This window comes from Phragmites australis, chromosome 1, assembly GCF_958298935.1.
Source record: "Phragmites australis chromosome 1, lpPhrAust1.1, whole genome shotgun sequence".
Taxonomy (NCBI): Eukaryota; Viridiplantae; Streptophyta; class Magnoliopsida; order Poales; family Poaceae; genus Phragmites; species Phragmites australis.
Genome location: NC_084921.1, coordinates 45,094,472 through 45,119,941, shown reverse-complemented (window position 1 = coordinate 45,119,941; position 25,470 = coordinate 45,094,472). Strand labels below are relative to the sequence as shown.

The 25,470-nt window shown below is 45.4% G+C and overlaps 1 protein-coding gene across 2 annotated transcripts; it reads right to left on the bottom strand.

Moving 5' to 3' along the window:
* Positions 1-23: 23 nt before the first annotated feature.
* Positions 24-25,204, bottom strand: LOC133921981 (insulin-degrading enzyme-like 1, peroxisomal). 2 transcript variants are annotated; one of them, XM_062367120.1, is made up of 26 exons: positions 24,819-25,204; positions 24,630-24,705; positions 11,754-11,821; positions 10,914-11,005; positions 10,714-10,787; positions 10,437-10,480; positions 10,067-10,118; positions 9,529-9,648; positions 9,349-9,461; positions 9,038-9,200; positions 8,814-8,906; positions 8,620-8,705; positions 8,183-8,269; positions 7,841-7,944; positions 4,692-4,794; positions 4,462-4,557; positions 4,168-4,357; positions 3,980-4,041; positions 3,718-3,822; positions 2,703-2,904; positions 2,396-2,604; positions 1,646-1,770; positions 1,425-1,476; positions 1,258-1,344; positions 643-765; positions 24-456 (listed from the first exon to the last, which is right to left on the bottom strand). In XM_062367120.1, the coding sequence occupies exons 1-26, from the start codon at positions 24,939-24,941 to the stop codon at positions 202-204; spliced, it is 2,904 nt and encodes a 967-aa protein (XP_062223104.1). In that variant the 5' UTR covers positions 24,942-25,204; the 3' UTR covers positions 24-201. The 2 variants fall into 2 exon arrangements, with proteins under 2 accessions (XP_062223104.1, XP_062223110.1); XM_062367126.1 differs by lacking the exon at positions 11,754-11,821 and having other exon boundaries at positions 24,819-24,883.
* Between the last annotated feature and the right edge of the window lie 266 nt (positions 25,205-25,470).

Sequence of the window (25,470 nt, the reverse complement as noted above, 5' to 3'; positions counted from 1 at the left end):
CTGTAATTGTACAAACTGCATACTTGCCAGAAGAAACACAAACGAACATGTGCACATGACTATATACAGCTCTTAGATTTGTCCAGAAAGTAGCATAATGTCGTGCAATGATTAATAATGAGTGAAGAATGGCATCAATCGTGCAATCGAATCTGACACTTGGAATTCTGAGAGCCAATTAGAATAGCAGCCTGATCGCTGTCAGTCCATTGTGATCCGGCCCAGACCGCCCTTCAGTGAGCTGTACAACGGCCTAGATCGTTTGAAGCCGAATATGTCCGTGATCCTGTACGTTTTGGGTGGATCAGCTTCGGCGATCGCCTTCTTGAACTCTGCCGAATGGTTGCAGCCGAAGACTTGCACGCTTATTGTCCTCCTTTGAGGCGCGTCCACTTTTATGTACCGATCGAAGAATTCAATGAATTCTTCTTTCTTGAGCTCTCTTAGGAGAGCAACCTGGCAAATGTTATTTGAGGTCGGCTAAAGGACATGGACTTTCTTTTATAAAGAATATATTTTCTGTTTAATTTAGTAAGAACGACAACAATTTTGTGACAAATGCTCTTCTCTAACAGCATCTTGTTTACTCACGACCTGTTTTCTTTGTACTTGATGCATTATTGCCGAAAGGAGAAGACTTACCTCGGACTCGACCCTATCAAACTTGAGAGTTCCTGCATCAATCTCTCCCCAGTAAAAATGCGATTCCTCCCACAAGTTTTTGAATTTCTCCAGTTTGGAATCAATCAGCGATTTCACATTTCTCTGAAATAAGAATTCTGTATCAATGCTTGCAGTGCAAATATCTAGTCCAATAATATCAAGTAACGCCCTCTGATTATGGACATACAAATAATCCAGTATTTCACTAACATGCCACATATGGATAAATTCAACTATGAGATCATACATGCCGCATATGGATAAATTCAACTATGAGATCATATTTCTGCATTCTTTTTCCTAATCCATAGTTCTTCATTATTTCAAACCATGGTATTAAAACTGTTAAATCCCTTCTATGATGTAATGATGTTGTACATCTTGTACCGGTTTCTAATCCATTCTCTAAGTCAAGATTTTCCATCTGTACTGAATCTTGTAGTGGATGTTGCTGCTTACCACTCAACAAGAAGATTTTAGAGAGCGTTTTATGGAGTACTTATGAAAGAGAGAAAAAATTGACATTGAACATCACATAGGGTTGGAAAACCTGAAAGCTCCATTAGCTCTGAAATGCAAATCGGAGCCACTAACCTTAAAGTCCTTGTCGGACAGTTCATGGATTTTGCTTTCAAACATCTTGAAGAATTCGTCAATTCTAGCATCAAGGTACGAAGGATCCTAGGTGTCCAACTATAACATCAGCAGGAGAAAAGCAATGAAAGTTTGTCATATGAATTACTCTAGCTTTGAACTTGTACCTTTACTGTGGATTGAATAACAACCTGGAGTGCCCAAATTCCATAGTCGGATCTGAAGAATGATAACATTTATCGTAAGCTAGGATTTTTAAGCAGTCAAATTCAAAAGTATAATCTTTTCCTTTTTAAAAATAATAAATAAATGTGAACTATACCTTCATGTTATTGTTAAAAGAGCAGGTAACAAGCAATACATGAAGACAAAAACATCTGGCATATACCTTAGAGAAAGACTTGTTATGTACCCAAGTTGTTCAACGGTTCGCAGCTGGTTGAAGGCAGGCTGGCTAGCAATTAGAGAGAACAACTGAAGTTTGATATTCGAAATGGCATCGTCCTGATGTACCTGGATATATTAAAGATATTTAGTATCCTGGCATGCTTACTGTTGCAGAACGTTATGCATTCAACTTGGAATCTTTCTTGAGATATTATGCTACTTCTTATAAAGTGATAATACCTCAAAGGAAGTAAAAAAGGGCCAGTGTCATTTTTGATACATCTCAAACTCAATTGCACTGCTATATTTTGCTAATTAGATATGTTACTAAGTAGCTAGAGCATCACTTGGTGATTGAAGAATACATTAGCTTTCCAATAAAATCTGTATGAAGTAAAAATATTATTTTCGAGTTTGAGTATTTGATATTATTTTTGCATGTAAGCACAATATTGCATCACAGGGCTTTAAAACTTGAAAAAAAAAGTGGAAAAAGCTCTCCTATTCTACTGAGCTTCACTGAGTAATACGGGCCCAGTGTTGGCAGACTGCCAACAACCCTCTCCACAGTGTTCCAATTCTAATTGGACTGATCATAAACAGTAAATGGATGGGAGCAAGGAAGCCAATTAGTAATCCGTTCGGTGAACATTAGTTTTGCACCAAAGATTTGAAGGTGCCGACCACCAATCAGCAATAAGTTTTGATCAATGTTGCACCTCTTGCACCAAAAGTCATAAGGACCCTTCACCTGAATATATTGGACAACTGATGAATTCTCATTTTTTGGATTCAGGCCCTCAATTTGGTAGTAGCACTTTAACTCATTTTCAAGCATGAGAACCCTTTTAGTCAGATATAGGGATGGAGACATGGCTTTGAACAAAGAATTTGGAGTATTAAATATAGTGTCTTCGATCTCCTGGGCAATAGATTTTGCCTCACTTGGTTCAATGTTCCCTACAAGGGGAATTTTCAATAGTACGATTAGAAATTCTTCCTATTAAAGTTTCATGGAAATATATTTACACCAGGATTAACACAAAAGTCTGCCAAACCTTGAACATAACATTCCAAAAATGTCTTCGATAGCATGTGTGGTACAAACTTCACAAGAGAATCTGATTTGATCTTAGAAAGCGCTTCACATTTCTCAACTACAGGCCATTTTTTGTCCTCCAATATTAAGGAGACATAGTATGAAGCTTGAGAATATGGTTGGCTGAAATTAAAATTTTGATAGTCCTTGACAGAAGTTTCCTGAGATTGTAAGATGTTGGTTAGCAATTACTCATGAAAGAAATCATCACAAGAAAGACAATTATGTTCAAGAGTTTGAAAATGCCTAATGAAGCAAAAGGTTATCCTAGCTATGATTTTGAGAAACCACAGGCCAAGCATAGTATTGTAATGTGTATGTTGCCCTAATTTATTGTAATCACGATATGATGCGAGCTGCACTTATGAAATGTGTCACTCCTTATGAATGAATGCATAAAAAACTGCGCCATTGCAAAGCAGTTAGACCATGCAACTAAATAGGATTGAGTTAATTTAGAGAATCTTTTGGCATGTGAGAAATAAAGCACTGTATTGGGAATTGAGATAAGTACTAAGATTTCTAGCTTAGGATATGGAAAATTATGGATCTTTAGTGAACATTTGACTTGTCATGTGTGTCTAGAACTCTAAATTACTGCATTTGCCATTCAGCTAGACATTTGATGAAGTTTGCCATAAACTTTCATATCAAGCTGGTAAGCCAACAAATATCCAGCAACAAGGAAACAAACAAATCGTAATTCTGCATGCAGAACACCATGGTCCAAGGAACCTTCAGGCTTTCAGGACTCACAATATCATGTCCACAACTTAAATTTGACACAAGTCAGCTCTGATCATCTATCAGTTGCAAGTCAATAGAAAACCAGCGATTAAGGAAAGTAAAGTTCATCTGTCAAACAAATTAATCTGGACAAAGTTCATGACAAAGAGAATAATTATGAATTTAAATGTGCCTGAGCCAATTATGAAAGTAAAGCATACTCCAAAATAGTAAAATCCACATCTTACCTTCAGGGCAGAAAACCTGTTTGGCTTAACTTCAAAGCTAGCAATTTGCTTCAGTATGGAATTTAGCAGAACTCTCATCTTATCATTGTAACCACCTACAAAGACCTTTAAACATAGACAATTAAATGTTTGAGTTAGCTTAATACCAGCAACTTCATAATGCATCAGAATTGCTACAGACAGAACGGAGATTATACAATGACTAAGCAGCGTAGCTGTCAGACTCATTGAAAACAAAAGCAATCATAGTAATTGAATAAACCTGGAATCCGGCAAAAGTAGGATATATTGAATAGAATAAACCAGCAATTTGAGCATCATAAGCTGCAAAAAGCACAGATATTTGGTCAGAATACACTTGGACTTAAAGTTGGCAGGAATACTCCCAAATTGACTGTCATGTATGGACAAATATGCAATTGTTCACCCAATTTGCAGATTAGTGCTTACCATAAGCATTCAAATAATCTACTAACAAATCAACAAAGAGACCAGTAGAAATGACCGCTTCGGGGGAGTGGCTTGATAATGGACAGTGGAAATCAATTATAATGTTCACCTTTGGAGTGGAAAACAGCATGTCGGGCTTATACCACAACCGCGAAAGCGGTGTCTTCCTTAATACCATTGGAAAAGTAATCTGGTAAAACATTTTTTCTTTTCGTTAGAGCTATTCACTATGTAAGGTCTCAACAATTCATATGGAGTATGCTGGTGCAAACATTGAAGTACTCCAAAATTGACCTTTTCATGCACTTCTTTAAGAGAGAAATCCTTTGGAATGAAGATATTAGGCTTTGGGAGATGGAGTTTCTCAATAGGAGCTTTTTGAATCCATTGCTGTCAAGTAGAGAAAATTGATGTTATGGAATCTTATTTCACCCACTTTGCAGATTATCTAGCATATCAGTATGTCAGGTGGAATAAGATGGGGGAAAGACAATAAAGAAAATGAGATTATTAAAAAGGCAAACCTGTATCATAGACGGAGTGACATTTTCAGCAGAATATGACGTACTATACCAGGGTTCAACAGAATTAGTAGATCCTTCAAATTTTTTTGACTCCCAGAATATTCTAAATAGAGAGAAAGATGTATAGCATCAAAGAAAGAGCATATGCGTATGGTGCCATAGACAAAGCATCAGCAAAATAAGCTTAAGATACGAAGGTAAAGCCTCAGCTAATTTTTGGGTTTAACTTTTTTAATCCCACCACTGAAAGAAGCTAGGGACAGTATGATAACTTTACGGCGTTATAAGTTTGTTGAAGTACAAGATTAGCTACCCGAGGAGTTTGTATAGATTATAAGCTACCTTGGCCAAACACACCACTGCAGGTACTAAGGTTGTAGGGCTTTCCAGCTCATGAACTTTCCAAAATTAAAAACTGAATCCAGGCACAGTCTTGTCAACCCCCAACCCCCCCATACCTATGCGCACGTGCGCACAAAAATGAACGAAAGCATTTGAACACAACCATAAGATATGAGGTCAAAATAACAGCCATATTTCAGAAAAAGGGGATAAGCCTCCAACTTTCAGTAATCTACAAATTTGTGCCCAATGATACATTAAATTTGTGCCTCCAACTTTGAGCCCTTATTTATTTGCTTTGGTGATGGATGAGGTCACAAGGGACATTTAGGGAGATATCCCTTGGTGTATGCTCTTTACTGACAATGTGGTGTTAGTCATGGTTGTTACGGCGGTATGGCGAGGCGCGGCGACCCACCACCTTCACAACTTTACAGCGTCATGGCGCGTGGCGTGGCGAAGCCATACACACGTGGCGAATACACACATTATAGTCTAGGATATTAACAAATAACAATGTAAATGTAGCTTAACAGTTATAATCTACGATATTAGAAAATGTAAATGTAGCACAAAAGGCAAATAACAATGTAAATATAGCACAAAAGACATATAACTCTCTCATGTCTCAAAGTTGTACTGTTGTGTCATTGTGTGCTAGTGTGCTTAAGCTACTGTTATGTGTGCTAATTGCTTAGTGTGGTACTTTGCTATGTGTGCTATAGCTTAGAGTATAGCTACTGCCTACTCCCTACTATTATGTGTGCCTAGTGCAGCTGTGCAGCAGTGCTTGAGCTGTGTGCTACACTGTTACGGGCCTACTGCTACGTGTCAATGTGTGCTTGAGCTGTGTGCGTGCTAAGTGCTCAAGTGTGCTACACTGCTACTGCTAGTGTGTGTGTGCTACTGGCATACTGCTACTCTGCTAGTGTGCGTGCGTTCAGAGTGTGATACTGGCCTGCTGGCTGCTAGTGTGCGTGAGAGTTGAAACAAAAAAAAAACACAATAGAAGAGGAGCCGAGGAGCTACTCGATGGAGGGCGGCTGGGGGTGGCCGGCTCGGGAGATGTCAACTCGAGGGTGAGGGCGGCCGACGAGGGAGACACCAAGGGCAAGGCCGACGGAGGGCGAGGGCGGCCGAAGATCCGAGGCGGGGGCGGCGAACACAGCGGGTGCAGGGGCGGGCGGAGATCGACTGTCCCGCCTCCGCCGCTGGCGGCTCAGGCTAGGGTTCCTCAGTCCTTGCGGGCTCTCGATGGATGCGGATAGAATGGTGCGGGCGGATTCCTCAATCCTTAACTGGATTACCAGGTAAGTCACTACCAACCTAACCTTCTATTGCGCCAGCCACAGAGCCGTCATGTGCCACAGGACGCCATACAGGCGCCACGGGGACGCCACGGTGAGCTGCCATGTGCCACAGGACGCCATACAGGCGCCACGGGGATGCCACGGGGACGCCACGGCGATATGGCGGACGCCATACACGGCGGAGCCGTGGCGTCCCTGCGGCGACAAGCGGATTTCCGCCACGACGACATATCGTCGTTATGGCGACGATATCCCGACGCCATAACAACTATGGTGTTAGTTGACGAGAGTAGGATAGGGGTTAATAGAAAATTGGAGTTGTTGAGATATACTTTAGAATCGAAAGGTTTTAGACTTAGTATGACCAAAACCAAGTCTATGAAGTGTGTTTTCGGTGCTACTAGGCAAGAGGGAAAAGATGTTAGTCTCGGTGGAGAGGTGGTTCCCAAGACGAATACCTTTCGATATTTAAGATCGATGCTACAGAGGGATAGTGATATCGATGAAAATGTTAGTCATAGAATCAAAGTTGGATGGATGAAATGGCGTCAAGCTTCTGGCATCCTCTGTAACAAGAGGGTGCCACAAGAACGGAAAGGTAAGTTCAATAGAACAGCGATTCGACCTGTAATGTTGTATGGCGTCGAATGTTGGTCAACTAAAAAGCGACATATCCAACAATTAAATGTAGCTGAGATGCGTATGTTGCGATGGATTTGTAACCATACAAGAAACGATCGGATCCGAAATAATGATATATATGATAGGGTAGAGTAGCGCCAATTGAAGAAAAAATTGTCCAACATCGGTTGAGATGGCTTGGACATATCCGAAAGAAGTTTTCAGAGTCACCTATGCATAGCGGGATACCGAGACGCGCTGATAATGTGAAGAGAGGCAGAGGTCGACCAAATCTAACATAGGAGGAGCTGAGGAGTCTGTAAAGAGACTTGAAGGAATAAAATATCCCCAAAGAACTATCTACGGATAGAAGCGCGTGGAAGTTAACAATCCACGTGTCAGAACCATAACTCATGTATCATTCTACTTGTACTTTTATTATTTATTATTTTTTACTATTACTAATACTTTTATTATCATTATTGTTTTCTCATCATCTTTTTAGTTGGATCTTGTGGATTTCATCTCTAGCTTACCCTAACTTTCTTGGGACAAAGGCTGTTGATGTTGATAGGATAAGGATATTCCAATGATGAGTGCCTACATTACTAATGTCCCTTGCCTACTACTACCTGGATCGTGAGATTGACAAGGTTCATTCCAACTTTGGAGCTCCTTTTCTTTTGATCTGCGATCTGCACACCCATCTGTAAATGAAGTGGCAAATGTGCAAATGATTTTCATACCATGCTTGATTTGCATACTCTTCCCTGTTTGACACCTCAGAAATGAACCATTTTATGTTTGTTTATATGTTCACATATGATATAGATAGTAGGCACAAACAAAGCTGCCATGTGAACTGCACAGGCGTACCTTACTCCTTCGGGTGACAATTGATCAAGTATCATATTTATTCTTTTTGGTGCATACTTTGAAGGCAATGATGCTCCAACCAGCCATTCTTCTGGTGGGAACAACTGCAAGCAAGTTTACGAGTATTGGAAACTGAAGACAGAAGATAATAAAGGACTACAGAGAAAAGTCGAAGTTCAACAAATTTTGGACCCACTGATGAAATCCTAGATAACAGAGTATTCATTGTTTAGTGTTATAATTTATAGAATACCTCTACAAAAGAATATATCAGCAACGAAGATCAATGATCAGATACAACTGTAAAAGCTGAAACATGTAATGGGCTCTAGAGAAATATACCCGCATACTTGAGACAGTATCCATCACATAGCTGATTGGATGAACTTTGTCTTGATAGTGGAACTCCGTTTCATTTACCGCCACAAGCTAGAAAGTTGAAACAACTTAGCATTTATATTTTGCAAAACTAAATGTAAATAAAATATTTGCTCCACAAAATCCTAAGGATATGCAGAATAATTGAATTATGAATTAGTATTGGAAACAAAGAACATCCGAATATTTTGTGAAAGGAAAATGTAACAGACTCCAAGAGTGCAACATTCATATCCAAATGTTCATACTCCACCATTACTCATTAGCAGATAAAGTCTATCATCCGGAGGGGCGTTTTCATGTGTTTGAGTGTTTTGGTTCCTTAGAGAAGTAAATGGATACAATATCATAACCTACCAAATAATTTTACATAATACATAAAACATGCGCTTTCTGATTACCTCATTAAATATCCATTTATGGACCCCATCTTCTTTTAATAGAAGTAGATATTTGAAGATCAACCCAACAATATCCTCCATGTGTTCTGAGATGATAGCATATGGGCATAAGAGGCTTAAATGAAATCGAAATGTTCTTGAAACTAAAATATTTATGCTAGTTCCAGAAGAACAAACTGTAGATGGAAAATTACCGTGACCAGCATCAGTGAGCCTCATGCTTACTGAGAAGAAGGAATATTGTGTACTGTCAGTGCCCTCTCCAGCCATTAAGTTCATGGCCCATCCTACAGTAGCCAAAATTACAAATGTCACAGGTTGCACAAATTGACATAAGAAAGTAAAGAATTACTATCTTTTGAGTAGATAATGTTGTTAAAAGAATTAATACAACAATAAACTGTTGAAGTAAGCTTGCCTAGTTCCTTTATAATATGGAAGATGGACCCCTCGCCTTCATGCCCAATGAGATGACTGAGATAACGGCAAGGGCCTTCTTTGTGAAAGTGGATGCTAGGTGTAACTGGCCATATCATTCTTAGATAGTCACCTTCTTCTATTGGCAGTGCTTTCACAAGAAGCTGCATAACAATCATGACAAACTTCATTCCATTTGCCATCACTTGTATTTATATTTTTCTGACAAATAAAAAAATATCGAGAATGGATTCCATGTCAAGCATTCCATCCTCTCCATTTACTATGTTTGGTGTTACTTCATATTTCTACCTGCAAATGTTCCTCTGAAAGAGGATGACTCGGGCATTTGAAGCTTCTCTGGTCAGTATTGTTTATGTCACTAAACAAACGCTCAACCAAGCTCTGAATGCAATCGAGGCTCTCTACAAAATCATACTATCAGTAACAAATAGGTTTATGTACTCCAATGGACTACTCCGTAATATTTACCCTTTCCATAAACAACAAGGTGCATAAGGTTTGCTGAATAATTCTCGTAAAACTTCAGAAGTTCAAGTCTGATGTCCAAGCCCCTCTCTTTTGGTTTAGTTTCGAGTGTTTCCCAGCTTCCTGATATATTAAATGGCAAATTAGAAGTAAGAAAAATAATAAAATCTGTAACTTAATACATAGATTTGAGATAACAAATTTCACATGAGTTATGAGACATAATTCTGTAAGATAACATTTCCTCAAGACAGTTGCTATTTAGGATGCACACGAACTGTTAGGGACATTAATTTAGATTTCAAATGCAGTTATTTCAATTTGCACGAACAAATATAACTTCCTTTTGAATTTATTTGAAAATTAATTGTGATTACAAGGGTTATAGACATATTTAATGGTGGAAGTGGAAATTGGAACACAAGAAAACTGAAACCGCTTGATGTTTTGAATCAGGGCAGTGTTTTATCAGAACTGAATACAAACTAACAGTCATAATGAGCTGACAAGATGAGTATTCTGAAGATAAAGAATCGGTTACCAGTACTGAATTTATGGTAAGGGTGATCCTTTGAAGCCAGATGTTTTTCAAGCTGTGGAGAAAAAAAAAGAAACCGAGGTAACAGTGCAGAATGGCTATGGTATTAAAATTTTAAAAGTGAAGAGATGACAACGAGAGGATATGAGGATAAAAAAGACTTAGATAACGCAGACATGGTTGATTCTTGTCCTAACATAATTATGATTGCCTTAAATATTGACACTGTTGTTTGTATAATATGGAAGCACACATCATAAATAAAGAGAATTTCTATTCAAAATATATATGCTTTACTGACTGCAGTTTCTGATAGTTATGGAGTGCACAAAACACCAAGTTCTTAATACACAAAGCTGAAACTTCCAAGTACCTGTTGTATTCTCCAGTAATCAGACAACAAATTTTTCTTGTGTTCTGTAAGGGCAATAAAGTAAAATTAGCTAGAGTGTGCTTCTCATTTCTCAAAAAAACAAAAAAAACATGAGTAAATTGCAAAGTGATTGTGGCTATTAGGTCAGACTGGTTTAATTTTAACCACCCATCTAAGCTAGTTGCTTTGAGACACTCTTGATTTCATCTGGACGACCATAGAAGCATATGCCTTGTTAGATGCGAATAGCATCACCGTGCATAAAACAACTGCTCACCAGAATCAACAGCTTTTATCTCTCTAAGAACAGCATCCTGCGACATCAGTGGCTTAATAAAGAACTGTGCAAATCTGCGCATCAGAAATCACCTCATTATTATTCAACAAAGAACCATGCAGATATTTAGAACAGAAAATCACCACCTTCTTCAATAAAGATGCATTAATTGAACATAAAATACTGTTGAAGACACTTGCCTATCTAAGGCTTCTTCAAAATTGTCCACGTTGATATCAAAATAGAAATTCGTTGTCTCTGAGCATGTATAGGCATTGTAGGAGCCACCATGCTGATATTTTTCACATCATACCAATTAGTTAAAAAAATTGAAACAAGCAAATAGTCAAAATATAATCCAAGTAAACTGAGTGTAACCAGGCATTAAGCATGATATATAAAGACTTCCAAAAGAACAATAATAACAGGCTTCCAGGCAGGAAATCGTGCAAGGTGTGGAGCTCTTAGCCTCATACTGACTTACGATAGGGTTGGGATGACAAATTTGTTTGATTGTTTCTAATCAGAAAATTAGTGCTGCCTTTCTTTACAGAATTCGCCTTGCCATGTAAGGGCACCACGACACCACAGAACATCCAGATGCAGAGCTAGGTGTATTTGGTTTAAGAGCACAACAAACTACAAAAGTACAAATGGACTTTAGTCGTGAGCTCAGTGTATGGTACATTGATCCATTTGTTCTGCACTCTGCAACCGCAATAGTGTCGAGAGGGTTGAATGGGCTATGTCGCTATGGTACAGGCAATGAGATTCCGTCTGTTAAAGTGTAGATCAGACATAAAATGCAACAAGTCATAGCGTGCCTAACAAAAGCAATTTCTCTCGTCCTTTCTCTATTTCACGTGTTACCTTCTGACAGGCTCAGCATCTAAATGATACAGAACCCTACAACTGGGCTGAACTCATAATATGATTCTGTGATTATGTTGTAAGAGCGACCGATACTTGCCAAAAGACTTCCATTAAATGAAATGAGGTTGAATATTTTCTTAATACTTATTTTGATTAATAGAATGTACCTCTGTGATATATTTCGTATACTCATGTTCTCCAGGGTATTTCTCGCTGGCATAAAATAGCATATGCTCTGTAAGCAAGATCATGGTCATAAATCAAGACAAAAAAGAAAACAGAGAAATGGTTAAATGAAAATAATTTTTGATTCAATACTGATTCATCAATCTCATGCAAATCACAACCCCATCCTAATCCTAATGGTAGGTCACCTTTTGTTTATCAAACATTTTGCCTTTATAAGAGTAACTAAAACCGGTGCCACCCTCTAGAGTAGACTATCAATTTGACCTGACATGGTCTCATCCGCAACATGCCTTCACATGCATATGCAAAGAATCAGTACAGCCCCGCATGTGCAGAGCAGTGCTTGCAATAAATCGGTACGGTCTCACTTGTGTGACACAGTGTTAGTATATCTTGTGCTGTTAGCATCCCAGTGAAACTCACCGGCCAGTCAAAAAATCCAGCGTATTGGTTCTGCACATAGACTAAACATAGAGACCTGGCGTGACCGTTCCAGCGCTCATATAAAAGACCATCGAACAAGCTGCCAAGAATCCTACTAAGCAGCAACGTGTAGGAGCAATTTAGATTTATTTGGAGGACAAGACTCCTGGGCATACAATCCTTGGATGGCTCCAAAGATATGATTCAATGCTGTGTACGACTTGCATTATTTTGTCCAAATATCAGGACTACAGACATGGCCCAACAATGTTAAAAGCATTAAGAAAAGTAACGTGCAGGACGGTGGCTACTGGAAATGCAAGAGCTATCAGCCTATCACCCCTGAGAAAATAAGAACTATTGTCACGTAGGCAAAACATAAAGGCGTGCATGTGTAGGCTGTCGGTGTAATGAGTAAGAGGTGCCCCACGTGGCGGGTCCTACGCTGCGAAGTGTCAGCGTGCAGTACCCCTGGTCGTGCAGCAAGGTCCTGCAACCAGCCCTCATTGGTCGCAGAGCAGATATCCACGTACCAGATCAAGTCTCATTTAATACTACCTACACAAGTGTTTTTTCTTTCTCCAGGCATCTGCTTTCAACGTGGCATAGTCGTGAGGCGGTGTGGAATTGCAGTGACCCGTCTCGTAGCATTTAATGTCGCAAGATGGTCTGACGGATGAGCATGACGGCGTTCGGTGATGGTACGGGACGCACAGGACAACTAGAGCAGGGCAGCCATGCCTATCCAACGTCATGATGTGCTAGGGGTAGTTAACTCCATCATGAGCAGATCCACCGCAGGGTTTGGCACGGTCCGGTCGTTTGTGCATCTTTCCCCCTAATATATAAAGGGGTCAAGATCATGTTTGTAGGAAAGAAAGACATTCTATAACAAGTTCACTCAGTTTATAAGACAATATACAGGATGTAGTGCTATTATCCTCCAAGAGGCTTGAACCTGAATAAACCTCGGTGTTCTTGACTCCAGGTTGATACACACGTATAGGAAACGCGGATCAACGCGCACGTCGTCTGGTATACCCCGGATTATTGTCAGGGATCACCTCCGATAGTTGGCATGCCAGGTAGGGGTATGTTTTTTCGCGTTTTTACAAGCATTGATACTATGGTTGGGCTACCTGTGACCAAATCCTCGACTGCTCTAGAGTCCCATTTGGAGGACCTCGGCCGTCGCGAGGTCTTCGTCACGGGATACGACCCAAACGAGCTCAGTGTGCTCCAAGCATGGGATATCGAATCAGAGTCCGAGGACTCCGAGCCCAGGCGGGAGGTTTGCATGACGGCCCATGCAGTAGGGGGCAACAGCAACACGTGTCGCAGGAACCAGAGGCGAGCCTCAGACCGTAGGCCAAGAGGGAAAGCAAGCCAGCGCCAGGCATGGGGAGGTCATACCTTGCCCCAGCAATAACAACGCCACCCGGAGCACCCGCAAGAAGAGGAGATCGTGGCGGCATCCTTGTCAAGGCCATCGCACTGCATGAGGAACGCGAACGCCGGCGGCTCCTCCCCTCGCGATGTTTCGCCGCTCGATGGTCAATAGCTCAACTACGAGGCCATGACCCTCGTGCAGAACCTACAGACTGCGGTACTTCTCAGCCATCCACCGATGGCAATACCGAAAGGTTCTCCGGTGACACCATGGCTACGCGATTTTGCCCTCTTAGTAGAGACCACCCGGCGCCAGACCGTGGCAACCGCTACCTCGTCCTTCGTAAGGAAGGATCGGATTGTGGCCGACCGAGGTCACGATGGGCTCCACTGCAGGAGGAAACCCACGTTCCCTCGGTGGCTGGGAGTACGAGGCGACCCCCACCACGCCGGAGTAGCTCGTCTGCTGACCTGCGCGACTCGCTCAGCCACTGTGACCTCCATGATGTAATCCGGGGCCATAAGGGCACCCGAGAACAGGAGGAGCGTGCCCGCTGAGAGCGGGAGAAGGGCAAGCGGTCCTGCAACCCGCCTTCCCTACGCAGGGAAGCATCGGTCTCCTTCATCCTGTCGCCTGGGCCGCGAGACTGTCGGCTCTCCCCGATCGTGTTCGACCATCCATCAGCGAGCGGCTCCTCGTTACAGAACGGGGTACAACGCTCCATCAATTTGGCTGTGACAGATGTGCTAGTCGGACAAGTTCCGACCAGTCCTAGCCGAAAAATATGACGGCTCAACCAACCTAGAGAAGTTCCTGCAGATCTACACCACCATGGTGCAGGACGCAGGAGGCGACGGGAAGATCATAGCAAACTACTTCCAACCGCCCTGACCAGTTCAACACGGTCCTAGCTGATGAATCTCCCTCGCGGGTTGGTCCGGTCCTGGGAAGACTTGTGCGACCAGTTCGTCACCAACTTTCAAGAGACCTACGCCTGACCAGAGGTCGAGGATGACCTGTATCAGGTCATGCAGCGGCATGGCGAGCCACTGCGAGACTACATCCGATGTTTTACTGAATGCTAGAACATCATTCCAAAGATAACGGGTAAGTTTGTGGTCATAGCGTTTTGAAGAGGGGTCAGAGACCAGAAGATGGTCGAAATGCTGGCCACTAAGGAGGTCCGGAGCACCGCCGAGCTCTTTGAGCTCGCAGACAAATGTGTGCAAGCCGCTGAGGCTCGAGAGCGCCAGATCGGCGGGAAGCCTCAACCACCCTTCGACCAGTCCGCCTCTTCCAAATGAATCGGCCGAAAGGAGAAAAAGAAAGCAAGTGCAAGGTCGGACCGCCCAACGTCATGGTTGTCGAGCAAACCGTGCCAACGCTTCGAGAAGAATGACGGGAAGAAGGGCAAAGGCTACTGTCCGATCCACCGCATCGACGCTCACAACTTGACCGAATGTAAGGTCATGTGAGGCATTATCGACCAGGAGCTCAGGGAGCGTAAGCCCAAATGCAACAACGATGGTGAGGACGGGGCCAACCCCGACCAATCGGCTCCAGGATTCCAGCAGGCCAAGCACATGGTTCACCATATCTTTGGGGGAGCCACGACGTACTCCTAAAATAGAGAGTACAAGTCGGTGGTCCGTGAAGTATACGTGACCATGTCAGGTCCAAGTTCGCGACTGAGGTGGTCGAAGGTCCCCCTCACCTTCAGCCAGTCCGACCACCCTGCATACGTCAAACGCCCCGGACGATACCCCATCATGGTAGAGCCCACGATGCACAATGTGCAAGTGGGCTGCGTACTAGTCGATAGAGGGAGTTCCATCAACTCCTCTTCGCTGACGCGCTAGACGCCCTGTAGATCCCGAGGAGCGCGTTGAAGTCATCTCCTCCCTTCTTCAGGACTACCCCTGGTTCTTCAGCCAAGCCATTGGGGCGGATCGAGCTATTCGTCACGTTCAGTTCATCGAGCAACTTCAGGACCGAAATGGTCCTGTTAGATGTGGCTGACTTCAGGACCGCGTATAACGCAATCTTGAGTCGACCAGCGATGGCCCAGTTTATAGCTATTGCCCACTATGCGTACCAGGCAATCAAGATCTCGAGCCCTAAGGGAGCCATCACCATAGTGGGCAACCGGAAGACAGCCCTGCACTGCAACAAAAGAAGCCTTGTTATGGTCGAGCTAACTCCCGAGTCACAACCCAGAGACATAGGGCCAAGTGATAACCCGGAGAAGGTATGCGTCGTCACCAACCCCGCTGATAGGCTCAAAGCAGTATGCCTAGACGATACCGACCCATCCAAGACGATCCAAGTAGGGGTCGCTCTAGACCCAAAATAGGAACTCACGCTCATCATTTTTCTCTAGGCAAACGCGAACGTCTTTTCCTGGAGTTCATCTAACATGCCCGAAGTCCCTAGGGAGGTGGTCATCGAGCACAAGTTGTCAGTGCGACATGACGGGCGACCAGTAAAACAAAGAACGCGTAGATTCGCACTCGATTGAAATGAAGCACTTCGTGAGGAAATCGACAAACTCCTAGAAGTAAGCTTCATCCGAGAGATACAATACCCGGAATGGCTGGCTAACCCTGTCATGGTCCGAAAGCCTAACGATAAGTGGAGTGAGTTGACTTCACCGAACTCAATAAGGCATGCCCGAAGGATCTCTTCCTTCTACCCCGAATCGACCAGCTTGTTTACTCAACTGCCTGTAGCGATCTGTTGTGCTATCAAGATGTCCGTTCGATGTACCACCAGATTAGTATGAAAATGATAGATGAGGAGAAAACCGCTTTTGTAACATCCTTCGAGGTCTTTTGTTATGAAAAAATGTCTTTTAGTCTGAAAAGCGCCGATACCACTTACCAATGATGTATTCAGTTTATCCTTCGACCATAGCTCGGTAAAAATATCGAGGCATATGTTGATGATGTGGTTGTAAAGAGCAGGACCAAGGACAACCTGGTCGTAGACCTCCGAGAAACGTTCGACAACCTTCGAAAATGCCGCATGAAACTGAACCCGAAAAAGTGCATGTTCGAAGTCCCGTCAGGAAGATTGCTCGGTTTCCTCGTCTCGAGTCGGGGAATAGAGAGGCAAACCCAGATAAGATCAGAGCAATCGACCAGATGAAATCCCCGACTAGGTTAAAGAAGGTCCAGAAACTAATGGAGTGTGTGACAGCTTTGAGCAGGTTCATCTCGAGGACAAGGGAGAGGGGGCTACCAGTCTTCAAGCTCCTAAAGAAAAGCGATCACTTCCTGTGGACACCAGAAACAGAGGCGTCCTTCCAAGATTTCAAATGGTACTGACCGCTCCTCGACCAGACGATGAGCTCTTGCTCTATGTTACGACCACTCCACAGGTCCTGAGCACGGTCTTGGTCGTCGAATGTGAGAGGTTTCAGCGACCAATGTACTACATCAGTGAAGTCCTACATGATGTGAAGGCTTGATACACATAGGCACAGAAGATGTTGTACGCCATGCTGATGACCTCTCGCAAACTCAAGCACTACTTCCAGGCCCACAAAATCGTGGCAATCTCCTCGCTCCTAATTAGGGGAATCCTACACAACAGGGATGCAGCAGGGAGAACAGAGAAGTGAGCAGTAGAGCTCGAGGAATTCAATATTTAGTTTGTCTCCCAAAAGGCTATCAAGTCCCCGACATTGGTCGATTTTGTGGCCGAGTGGTCGTCCGTTGAACCCAAGCAGGAACAGCGACCAGAAACGGACAAGCATTGGACCATGCACTTTGATGGGTTGTTCATGATGAAGGGAGCGGGGGCTGGAGTGGTTTTGACATCACCTGTCGGCGACATTTTCAAGTACGTAGTTCAATTATGTTTTCCTGCTACTAACAATATTGCAAAATATGAGTCTCTTGTCCGGAATGAGAGCAGTCTCCGCACTTGGAATAAAACGCTTGTTGACGATAGGGGACTCGTTATTGGTCGTAAACTAAGTGGAAAAGGAGTTTCAGTGCTATAATCCAACAATAACGGCATACCTCGTTGAAGCGAGAAGGTTGGAGCGATGCTTTATCGGTTTCGAGATCAAGCATGTCTTGCACAGAGACAACTTTCTTGCCGACGAGCTGACCCGTCTAGTTTCTTCTCGCGCACCTGCCCTGGTCGAAGTCTTTGAAGAAAGACTCACATGACCATTCACCGTGGTCTCGAGCCAACATGAAGGGGATACTCTGCTTGGAAACGGCACACCCGAGACAACACCTTTGGAGGCAACGCCTTCCTTGGTGCAGTCCTCGAGCGGCCATCATGTGTTCGTCCAGCTTGATTCAGGTATGATCTGAATGGATCAGACCTTGACATACCTATAGAATCGAGCAATCACTGATGATGATGCGTTAGCAGAAAGGGTCATGCAGCAAGCCCGTAGATACTCCCTGGTAGAGGGACACCTTTACTGCAAGGGGAGCAACAACCTTTTACTGAAATAGGTCACTCAAGAAGAGGGGAGCACGGTGCTCTCTGATATCCATGGAGACATATGTAGTAGCCACACTTCATACCGCACTCTGATCGGAAAAACGTTCCGGCAAGAATTCTATTGGCCCATGGCCCTACAGGATACTTACAAGCTGGTGAAACGATGCGAGCTATGTCAGTACCATGGCTGACAAACCAACCTACCAGCCCAAGCACTGCCAACCATACAACTCTCTTAGTATTTAGTTGTGTAAGGGTTCGATATCATGAGACCGTTCCCTAAGGCCCCTTGTAGTTTTGAATTCTTGTTTGTGGCAGTCGACAAGTTCACTAAGTGAATCGAAGCCGAGCCTTTCAGGAAAATCATCGCCGCAACGGCGATAAAGTTCATACGAGAGTTGGTAGTGCGGTTTGGCAGTCTAAACTGCATAATTACAGACAACGAGGCACAGTTCACCAGTAGCACTTTCAGAGACTACTGCGAAGAGATTAGGACTAAAGTTTGCTACGCGTCGGTTGCACACCCCCAAAGCAATGAACATGTCAAAAGGGCAAATTAGATGATACTGCAAGGGATCAAAACTCGAGTCTTTGATCGGCTTAAGAGTTATTCAAGATGCTGGGTGGACGAACTCCCCACGATACTCTGGTTGCTGCGAACGACCCCCAGCAAGGTTACGGTCGAAACTCTTTTTCTTGGTCTTTAGCGCTAAGGCAATGCTCCCCTCCGAGATCGCCCTCCAGTCCTCTCGAGTGACCAAGTGTTACTCGGACGACGACAGGTGGCGCGACGAGAGGATGACATAAACCTGATCGAAGAGTTTTGCGACCGCGCTCTAATTCGAGCAGCTCGATACCAACAGAGCCTCAGATGCTACCGCAATCATAAGGTGCAGGGACAGATACTGGTAGTAGGTGACCTTGTCCTTAGGCTAGTTCAGAATAAGACATGCCGAAACAAGCTCTCCCCCTAAGTGGGAGGAGTCCTACAAGTGGCCGATGTTACCCGACCTGGTGCAGTCAAGTTAGCCATGGAGGACGGTTGTGTATAAGGATGTCAACGGGGCCCCAATCCCCGTTCCCCGACGGGGAATTCCCCTATTAGGGGACGGGGATGGGAGCATTTTTTTCCCCACGGGGAGTGTAACGGGGAAAAAATCCCCTTCGTCGGGTATGGCGGGGCAGGGATGGTTACCCAGCCTCCGTCCCCGTTTCCCCGCGGGCCCCCGTATTGATCTGGGCTTATGTAACCCTAATCGATTCAGCCCAAAAAAAAGTTCTGTGAGCTGTGGGATGTAGCTGATCTTTAGGCCTACTGATCCTCCACTCCTCCTGTCAGTCGGCCCACTCTAGTCTCCACTCGGGCCGCACGTTCAAGCTACCGCGACCAAGCCTCTGGCCTCTGGACGACTGGACAGTTCTGGGCTTCTGGCCACTCACCGGGCCCCGGCTCACGCCGCTCACGGCTCACCAGCACAGCTGCACAGTCTGCAGTTCTGCACAGATCCTCAATCCTCATCCTCAGTTCCTCACCCACTCCCACTCTCCCAGCCGCCGCCAGGCCCCCAGCGGCACACCTGCGCTCGAGCGCCCCAGCGGGCAGCGGCACCAGCGCGGAGGCAGCGCGCCAGCGCCCGGCCATGCGCGGTTGCGCCCCTGCGCCCCAGCGGGCAGCGGCATGCCACGCACCAGTCGCTGGACGAGCCACGAGCAGGCAGCGCGCGGCCTGCGCCCCACGGCCCCAGCCCCCAGCGTCGCGCTCGCTGCTCGCCGTCCCGTCGTCAAGCTCGTGCACAGCGCACGCACGACAGCAAGCAGATCGAGGCACACCTGGCCGTTGTCCGACCCGTTCCGCTGCAGATGGATCAGATCGACTCCGTCATGGCTTCGCCCTCCTCGCCGTGAGCTCCGACGGCGACGACGCAAGGTGAGAAGCGAGCTCCCCCTTCCCAGTCCTCCTCGTACCTTTGTATTCGAGTTCGAGTCGTGTCGCTGCGCCGTTGTGTAACTAACCAACGTCAGGCGGTCCACGCGAAGGAACGCTAGCAAGGACCGGCCACCACCTGCTCCAACCGACACAGCACTCGACGCAGCGACTGCTGTTGTACCCCTCAATGCGCAAGGTGCTGCACCTGCACCTGTCATCATGCGCAAGGTGCTTCGAAATCCGGCTGGGAAAGGTGCCGCCGTGAGGAAGAAAAGCCGCCTTGCGATTGCAGGAGCCCCAAGTTCCCCAGAAGCTACCTCCTCCAGCGTGCATTTGTTGAAATCCATGGGGTTCGATTTCGAAGCTCGCTAACCCTCTTTTCAGTAACAAATTAGCATATGGTTGTTATTGATTCTTGGATTCTATGGTCGATCTGTATTGCAATTTGTATTGATGTATGTTTTGTAGCTTATTTCTGTATTGCAATATGTATGTATGGTTAATCTGTATGGATGCTATTGTCAATCTTGTAGCTTATTTCTGTATTGATGTATGGTCAATCTGTATGGATGCTATGTCGATCTGTATTGCAATTTAATTCCTGATGCTTATTTCTTTTGTTTGTCAGATTCAGCATGTCAAGTCCATGTACTGAGAGTAGCAGCCAACAAGAATCACATTTTGTTAACGACTTAGAGCCAATACAAATTGATGATGATGATAATGAGAATGTGGCTGAAGATGTGAACTTTGGCACAAAGGGAAAGCTTACTACTGTTGTTTGGAAGGAGTTCAAGAAGGTGAAAGTCTTGGGTGAAATTAAAGCTCAATGCCTTCATTGCCACAAGTAGCTTGGAGGAAAAAGCAGGATGGAACGAAGCATCTTCATGATCATTTGAAGATATGTACATTGAGAAGAATCAAACTGAAGGGAGAGAACAAGACACTAGCACAATCAGCTTTGAGGTTTAATTCTCAAGAGGGAGGGAAAATATCTGTGGAAAATTACACATTTAATCCAGAAGTAGCTAGAAAAGAGCTTGCTGCCATGATTATACTACATGAGTATCCTTTATGTATTGTTGACCATACTGACTTTCGGAGGTTTGTGAGTGCACTTTAGCCATTATTCAAGATTGTGACTAGGAACACTATTAGGTAAGAGTAGTACTTTTATGTATCTATGACAACATATAAGGATATTGTCTAAGTTTCTATGATGTAATTTTAAGAAGGACATTATCGATGCATATAACGAAGAAAAGAAAAAGGCCCTACAGCACATGGCAGGAGCTAAGTCAAGAGTGTCTATTACTACAGACATGTGGACCTCTGAAAACCAAAGAAGAGGGTACATGGCTATTATAGCTCATTTTATTGATGACTCTTGGACGCTTAGAAACATTATCATGAGGTAATTTCTTGTTGCCATTAACTTGATTGAATTGTAATTTAGATTCTTGATTGAATTCCTTGCTACCATCAACTTTAATTCATAAATTTGATTGCATTTCTTGCTGCCATCATGTAGGTTCATATATGTTCCTGCTCCACATACAACTGAAGTTATTTGTGAGGAGTTGTATGAAGCTTTGGTTGAATGGAATATTGATGAGAAGATCTCGACGGTGATTCTTGATAATTGCACCACAAATGATGCGGTAATTCCTGAACTTATCAAGAAGATTGGTAAAACAAAACTCATGTTGGAGGGGAAACTATTACATATGCGTTGTGCTGCCCACATTCTCAACTTGATTGTGAAGGATGGTTTAGAGGTGATACAACCTGCAATTGCAAAAGTTCGTGAAAGTGTAGCCTTTTGGACAGCCACACCTAAAAGAGTAGAAAAATTTGAAGAAATTGCTAAGTATGTCAAAGTCCCAATTGAACACAAGTTAGGTCTTGACTGCAAAACTCGGTGGAATTCTACATACAAGATGCTTAGTATTGCTTTACCTTATGTGGCGGTTTTTAACCGTGCAACACGTGTTGAGAAACTATATGATTGTGCTCCAAGTAAGGAAGAATGGACTTTTGTATTACACAACTCATGGAACATAGCCCAATTGCGTAAGTTCGATGTGTAAGGCTACTCGAAAACAAGTCATTTTTCTGTTTTGCAGGATCTTCTGGACGAGCGTATAGCATAACCCGTAAGAAAGGGTGGTATCGGGGATTCGACGATAAGGTAACCTATGAAGCTCGATCAGGTATTGTCGTTCAGCCCAGGGTACATGAACGTTGGGTGTGTTCACCTCCGCAGGGGACACAACCTACTCTTGATGTAGTCGCGAGCGACGTGCAACCTCGTCAGACCGGCTTTTTGAAGCTGGCCAACTCGTTTGACCAGGTCAGTCGCTCAAGGGTGGTCGTGGGCGAATTCCCCCTGTTCTCCGTGACCTACGCCTGCGTGCTCGACATGCGGAGGTTGTCCAAGGAATCGTTGGTTGCAAGGTAGAACCAATCCTCCCTCCAATCCGACCACAACGACTTGAGGTCCACCTCGATGTAGGAGTCCGCGGCGCCATCGCGGAGGTGGAACCTGCAGCTCCCGGTGGCCGGTCCGGTCATCGACCGGGTTGTGTAGAAGAACCGAAAGAGGTCGAGACACAGCTCAACCCGAACAAAGTTCTCACACAGGTGAGCTAAAATGCTCAACATGAGAATGGCGTGAGGGTTGAGATGAAGGTGGCAGATGTCGTAGAAGTAAAAGACAATAGTGAAAAACTCGAAGAAGGGCAGCATGAGACCCACCAAGAAGAACGAGACGACAATACGATCTCCCCTTGGTGGGGGGCTGGCACGCTCTCCCCACCGCGGTACCCTGTGGAAAGGCGACGAGTGAGCAAGCTGGTCTCGTGCAGCACTTTCAGCCTCGTCGTGTCGCACTTGGATTTGAGAAAGGCATAATCGCTGTCGGTGCGCGCCAACGGATTACGGTGAAGGATGCTACGAGGGCAAGGACAAAGATAGAGATGGCGGGGGAGATGAAGAGCTCTGAGCACAGAAAGGCTTAGGGGCGATGGATGACGGTGAAAAGATTTGTGGGGAGCTATGGGTGCGCCAGTTTAAAGGGTTGCCGCAGTGTCTCAACCGTCGCGGGTCAGGTTTGCGCCAAATTCAAAAGGACATGTGTGGGGAACCAAAATTTCCTCAGGCCTGGCGACAATTAATGTTTCTTTCTCCCACAATTTTCTCCCTCTCCGGACGTTTAACCTCGCCCGGGATACGATTTCTTGAGTGGGTCATTAATGTGGGCTGCGTTGACAACCACTCCCCGGGCAAATTTACGGTCACCTAGGGCCCAAGTGGTGGGACCGGACTCATCCACGATCACGTGGCGTGCAGCGGCCACAGACTCCCACAGAGAACCACTTAGTCCACCATATCCACAAGAAAGCTTAGGGGCTACTGTCGGTGTAATAAGCAAGTGGGTGCCCCACATGGCGAGTCCCGCGCTGTGAAATGTCAACGTGCAGCAGGTATTGTCAAGACCACGACTACACTGTGCGACCAGGGCGAAGCTCGCGCGACCAACCCCCTGGTCGTGCAGCGAGATCCTGCGACCAGCCCTCGCTGGTCGCAAAGCAGGTACCCACCAACCTTGTCAAGTCTCATTTAATGCCGCCTACTCAAGTGTTTTTTTCTTTCACAGGCATCTGCTTTCGGCGTAGCATGATCGTAGGGCGGTGTGGAATTGCAGTGACCCATTCCGTAGCATTTAATGCCACAAGATGGTTTGACGGGTGAGCGTGACGACATTCGGTGATGGTACGAGATGCGCAGGGCGATCAGAGCATGGCAAACATCCCTATCAACAGTCATGATGTGCTAGGAGTAGTTGGCTCCGTTATAAGCAGGTCTGTCGTAGGGTTTGGCATGATCGGTTGTTTGTGCATCTTTCCCTCTGGTATATAAAAGGGTTGAGATCGTGTTTGTTGGAAAGAAGGATATTCTGTAACAAGTTCACTCAGTTCATAAGATAACACATAGAACGTAAAGCTATTATCCGACAGGAGATCTAAATCTGGATAAATCTCAGTGTTCTTGAGTTCAAATTGATACACGCGTATAGAAAACACGGATCAATACACATCGTCCGATGGACCACCCGACACAAGCCATACCATCAATCATGGACGCTCTTGATTAATCATGCTGACAAAAATAATAATCATGCTCTCCTAGTGAGATACCATCCAAAACGTCAACCGTGGATCCGACGGTCAGAACACGCCCAGCGACACAACTACCCGCAGAGACAGGAAATATCCATTGATTTGACGGCAAATGATTTGACCCAGGAAAGAACTAGGAAGAAAAGTATGTACGAGTGGCCAAAATAAGCTTCTCCTCGATTCGACGGGACAATTCGAGACGCCAAAAGGGGATCCATGCCGGCGCTCGGCTCGGGCGAATCGCCGGGCGAAAGCGCCGCCCTGAGGCCAGGCACCGTAGCGAATCAACAATCGCCACCCAACCCGACCGCTGCCTAGCCCACCCAGATCCTCACTCCACGAATGAGCGCGAATCCGGCGGGCGATTCGATCACCACGCGCACGCAACGAACCGAAGGAGTCGAGGTGTCGGCAACCAGCCAGCGAGATGAGCGACGAGAATGGCGGAGCGGAGAGGAGATGAACTCACCGAGGAAGTGCGCGAGTCCCTCGAGCCCCTCCGGGTCGCTGAACGAGCCTACCTCGACTTCCACGCACGCCGCCGCCTGAGCACAGCGAGAAACATGGAGATATCAGCAGCCAAATAAATCACGCGAAACTGATTCAGCCCACGAGCATCCCCGGCTCTAGCATGCGAGCGGCGGGGGGACGCACAGACCTTGTCAGTGTCGGCGTCGCTGATGAGGAGGCACTCGAGCGCGTTGGGGAGCACCACGCGGCGGTACTCCCGCTTGTCGCTGCGCGCGCGGATGAACTCCACATTGCTCCCCGCCGCCGCCATCTCTACTCGCTTGGACGCGATCCTCCACCAACCTCCAAATGGTGGAGTGGATTGGAGGCTAAGACTTAAGCTATTACTTGGGAGGGTTTGATTATTCTATCTCGTTGCTACCCCTACATGTAGGCAGGGGGCAGCCCGGTGCGGCCGACAGCCTTGCGGGTATGGGTCGCTTGCGGCACGAATCGAAGTGCTCTATGCTCTGCAATGGGCGCTCGCTGCGACTGTTCTGTGAGCGCGTGCGCGTCACGGCAAAAGGCTTTTTTCCGCTCGCGAATGGCGTGCCTGCGACCGAGACCGGCTTTGCAGCGGCGGAGACCGGGGCCAGCCGCGACATGGACCGTCGCTAACCTGGCCTGGCCCTGGCCGCCAACCACGGCTCGGTCTCGGTCCACCGGGAAAGGGAAATCACCGTGGTTTCCTACGAAATCACGGTGCCATCAGTGTTCGGGTCATCAGTGCTAGCATCAGCTTGTCCTGCTGCCGTGCCGTGGGAGCGCTTCTTCCCTTCCGTTCTTTCCAGCTCGTGCGT

Excerpts from the sequence above, each read along its gene's own strand:
- LOC133921981 (XM_062367120.1), bottom strand. The coding sequence starts at position 24,941 with ATGGCGGCGGCGGGGAGCAATGTGGAGTTCATCCGCGCGCGCAGCGAC. Across the intron at positions 11,006-11,753 it reads ATACGAAATATATCACAGAG|CATGGTGGCTCCTACAATGC; the intron begins GTACATTCTATT and ends GAAAAATATCAG. Across the intron at positions 457-642 it reads TTGATAGGGTCGAGTCCGAG|GTTGCTCTCCTAAGAGAGCT; the intron begins GTAAGTCTTCTC and ends AACATTTGCCAG.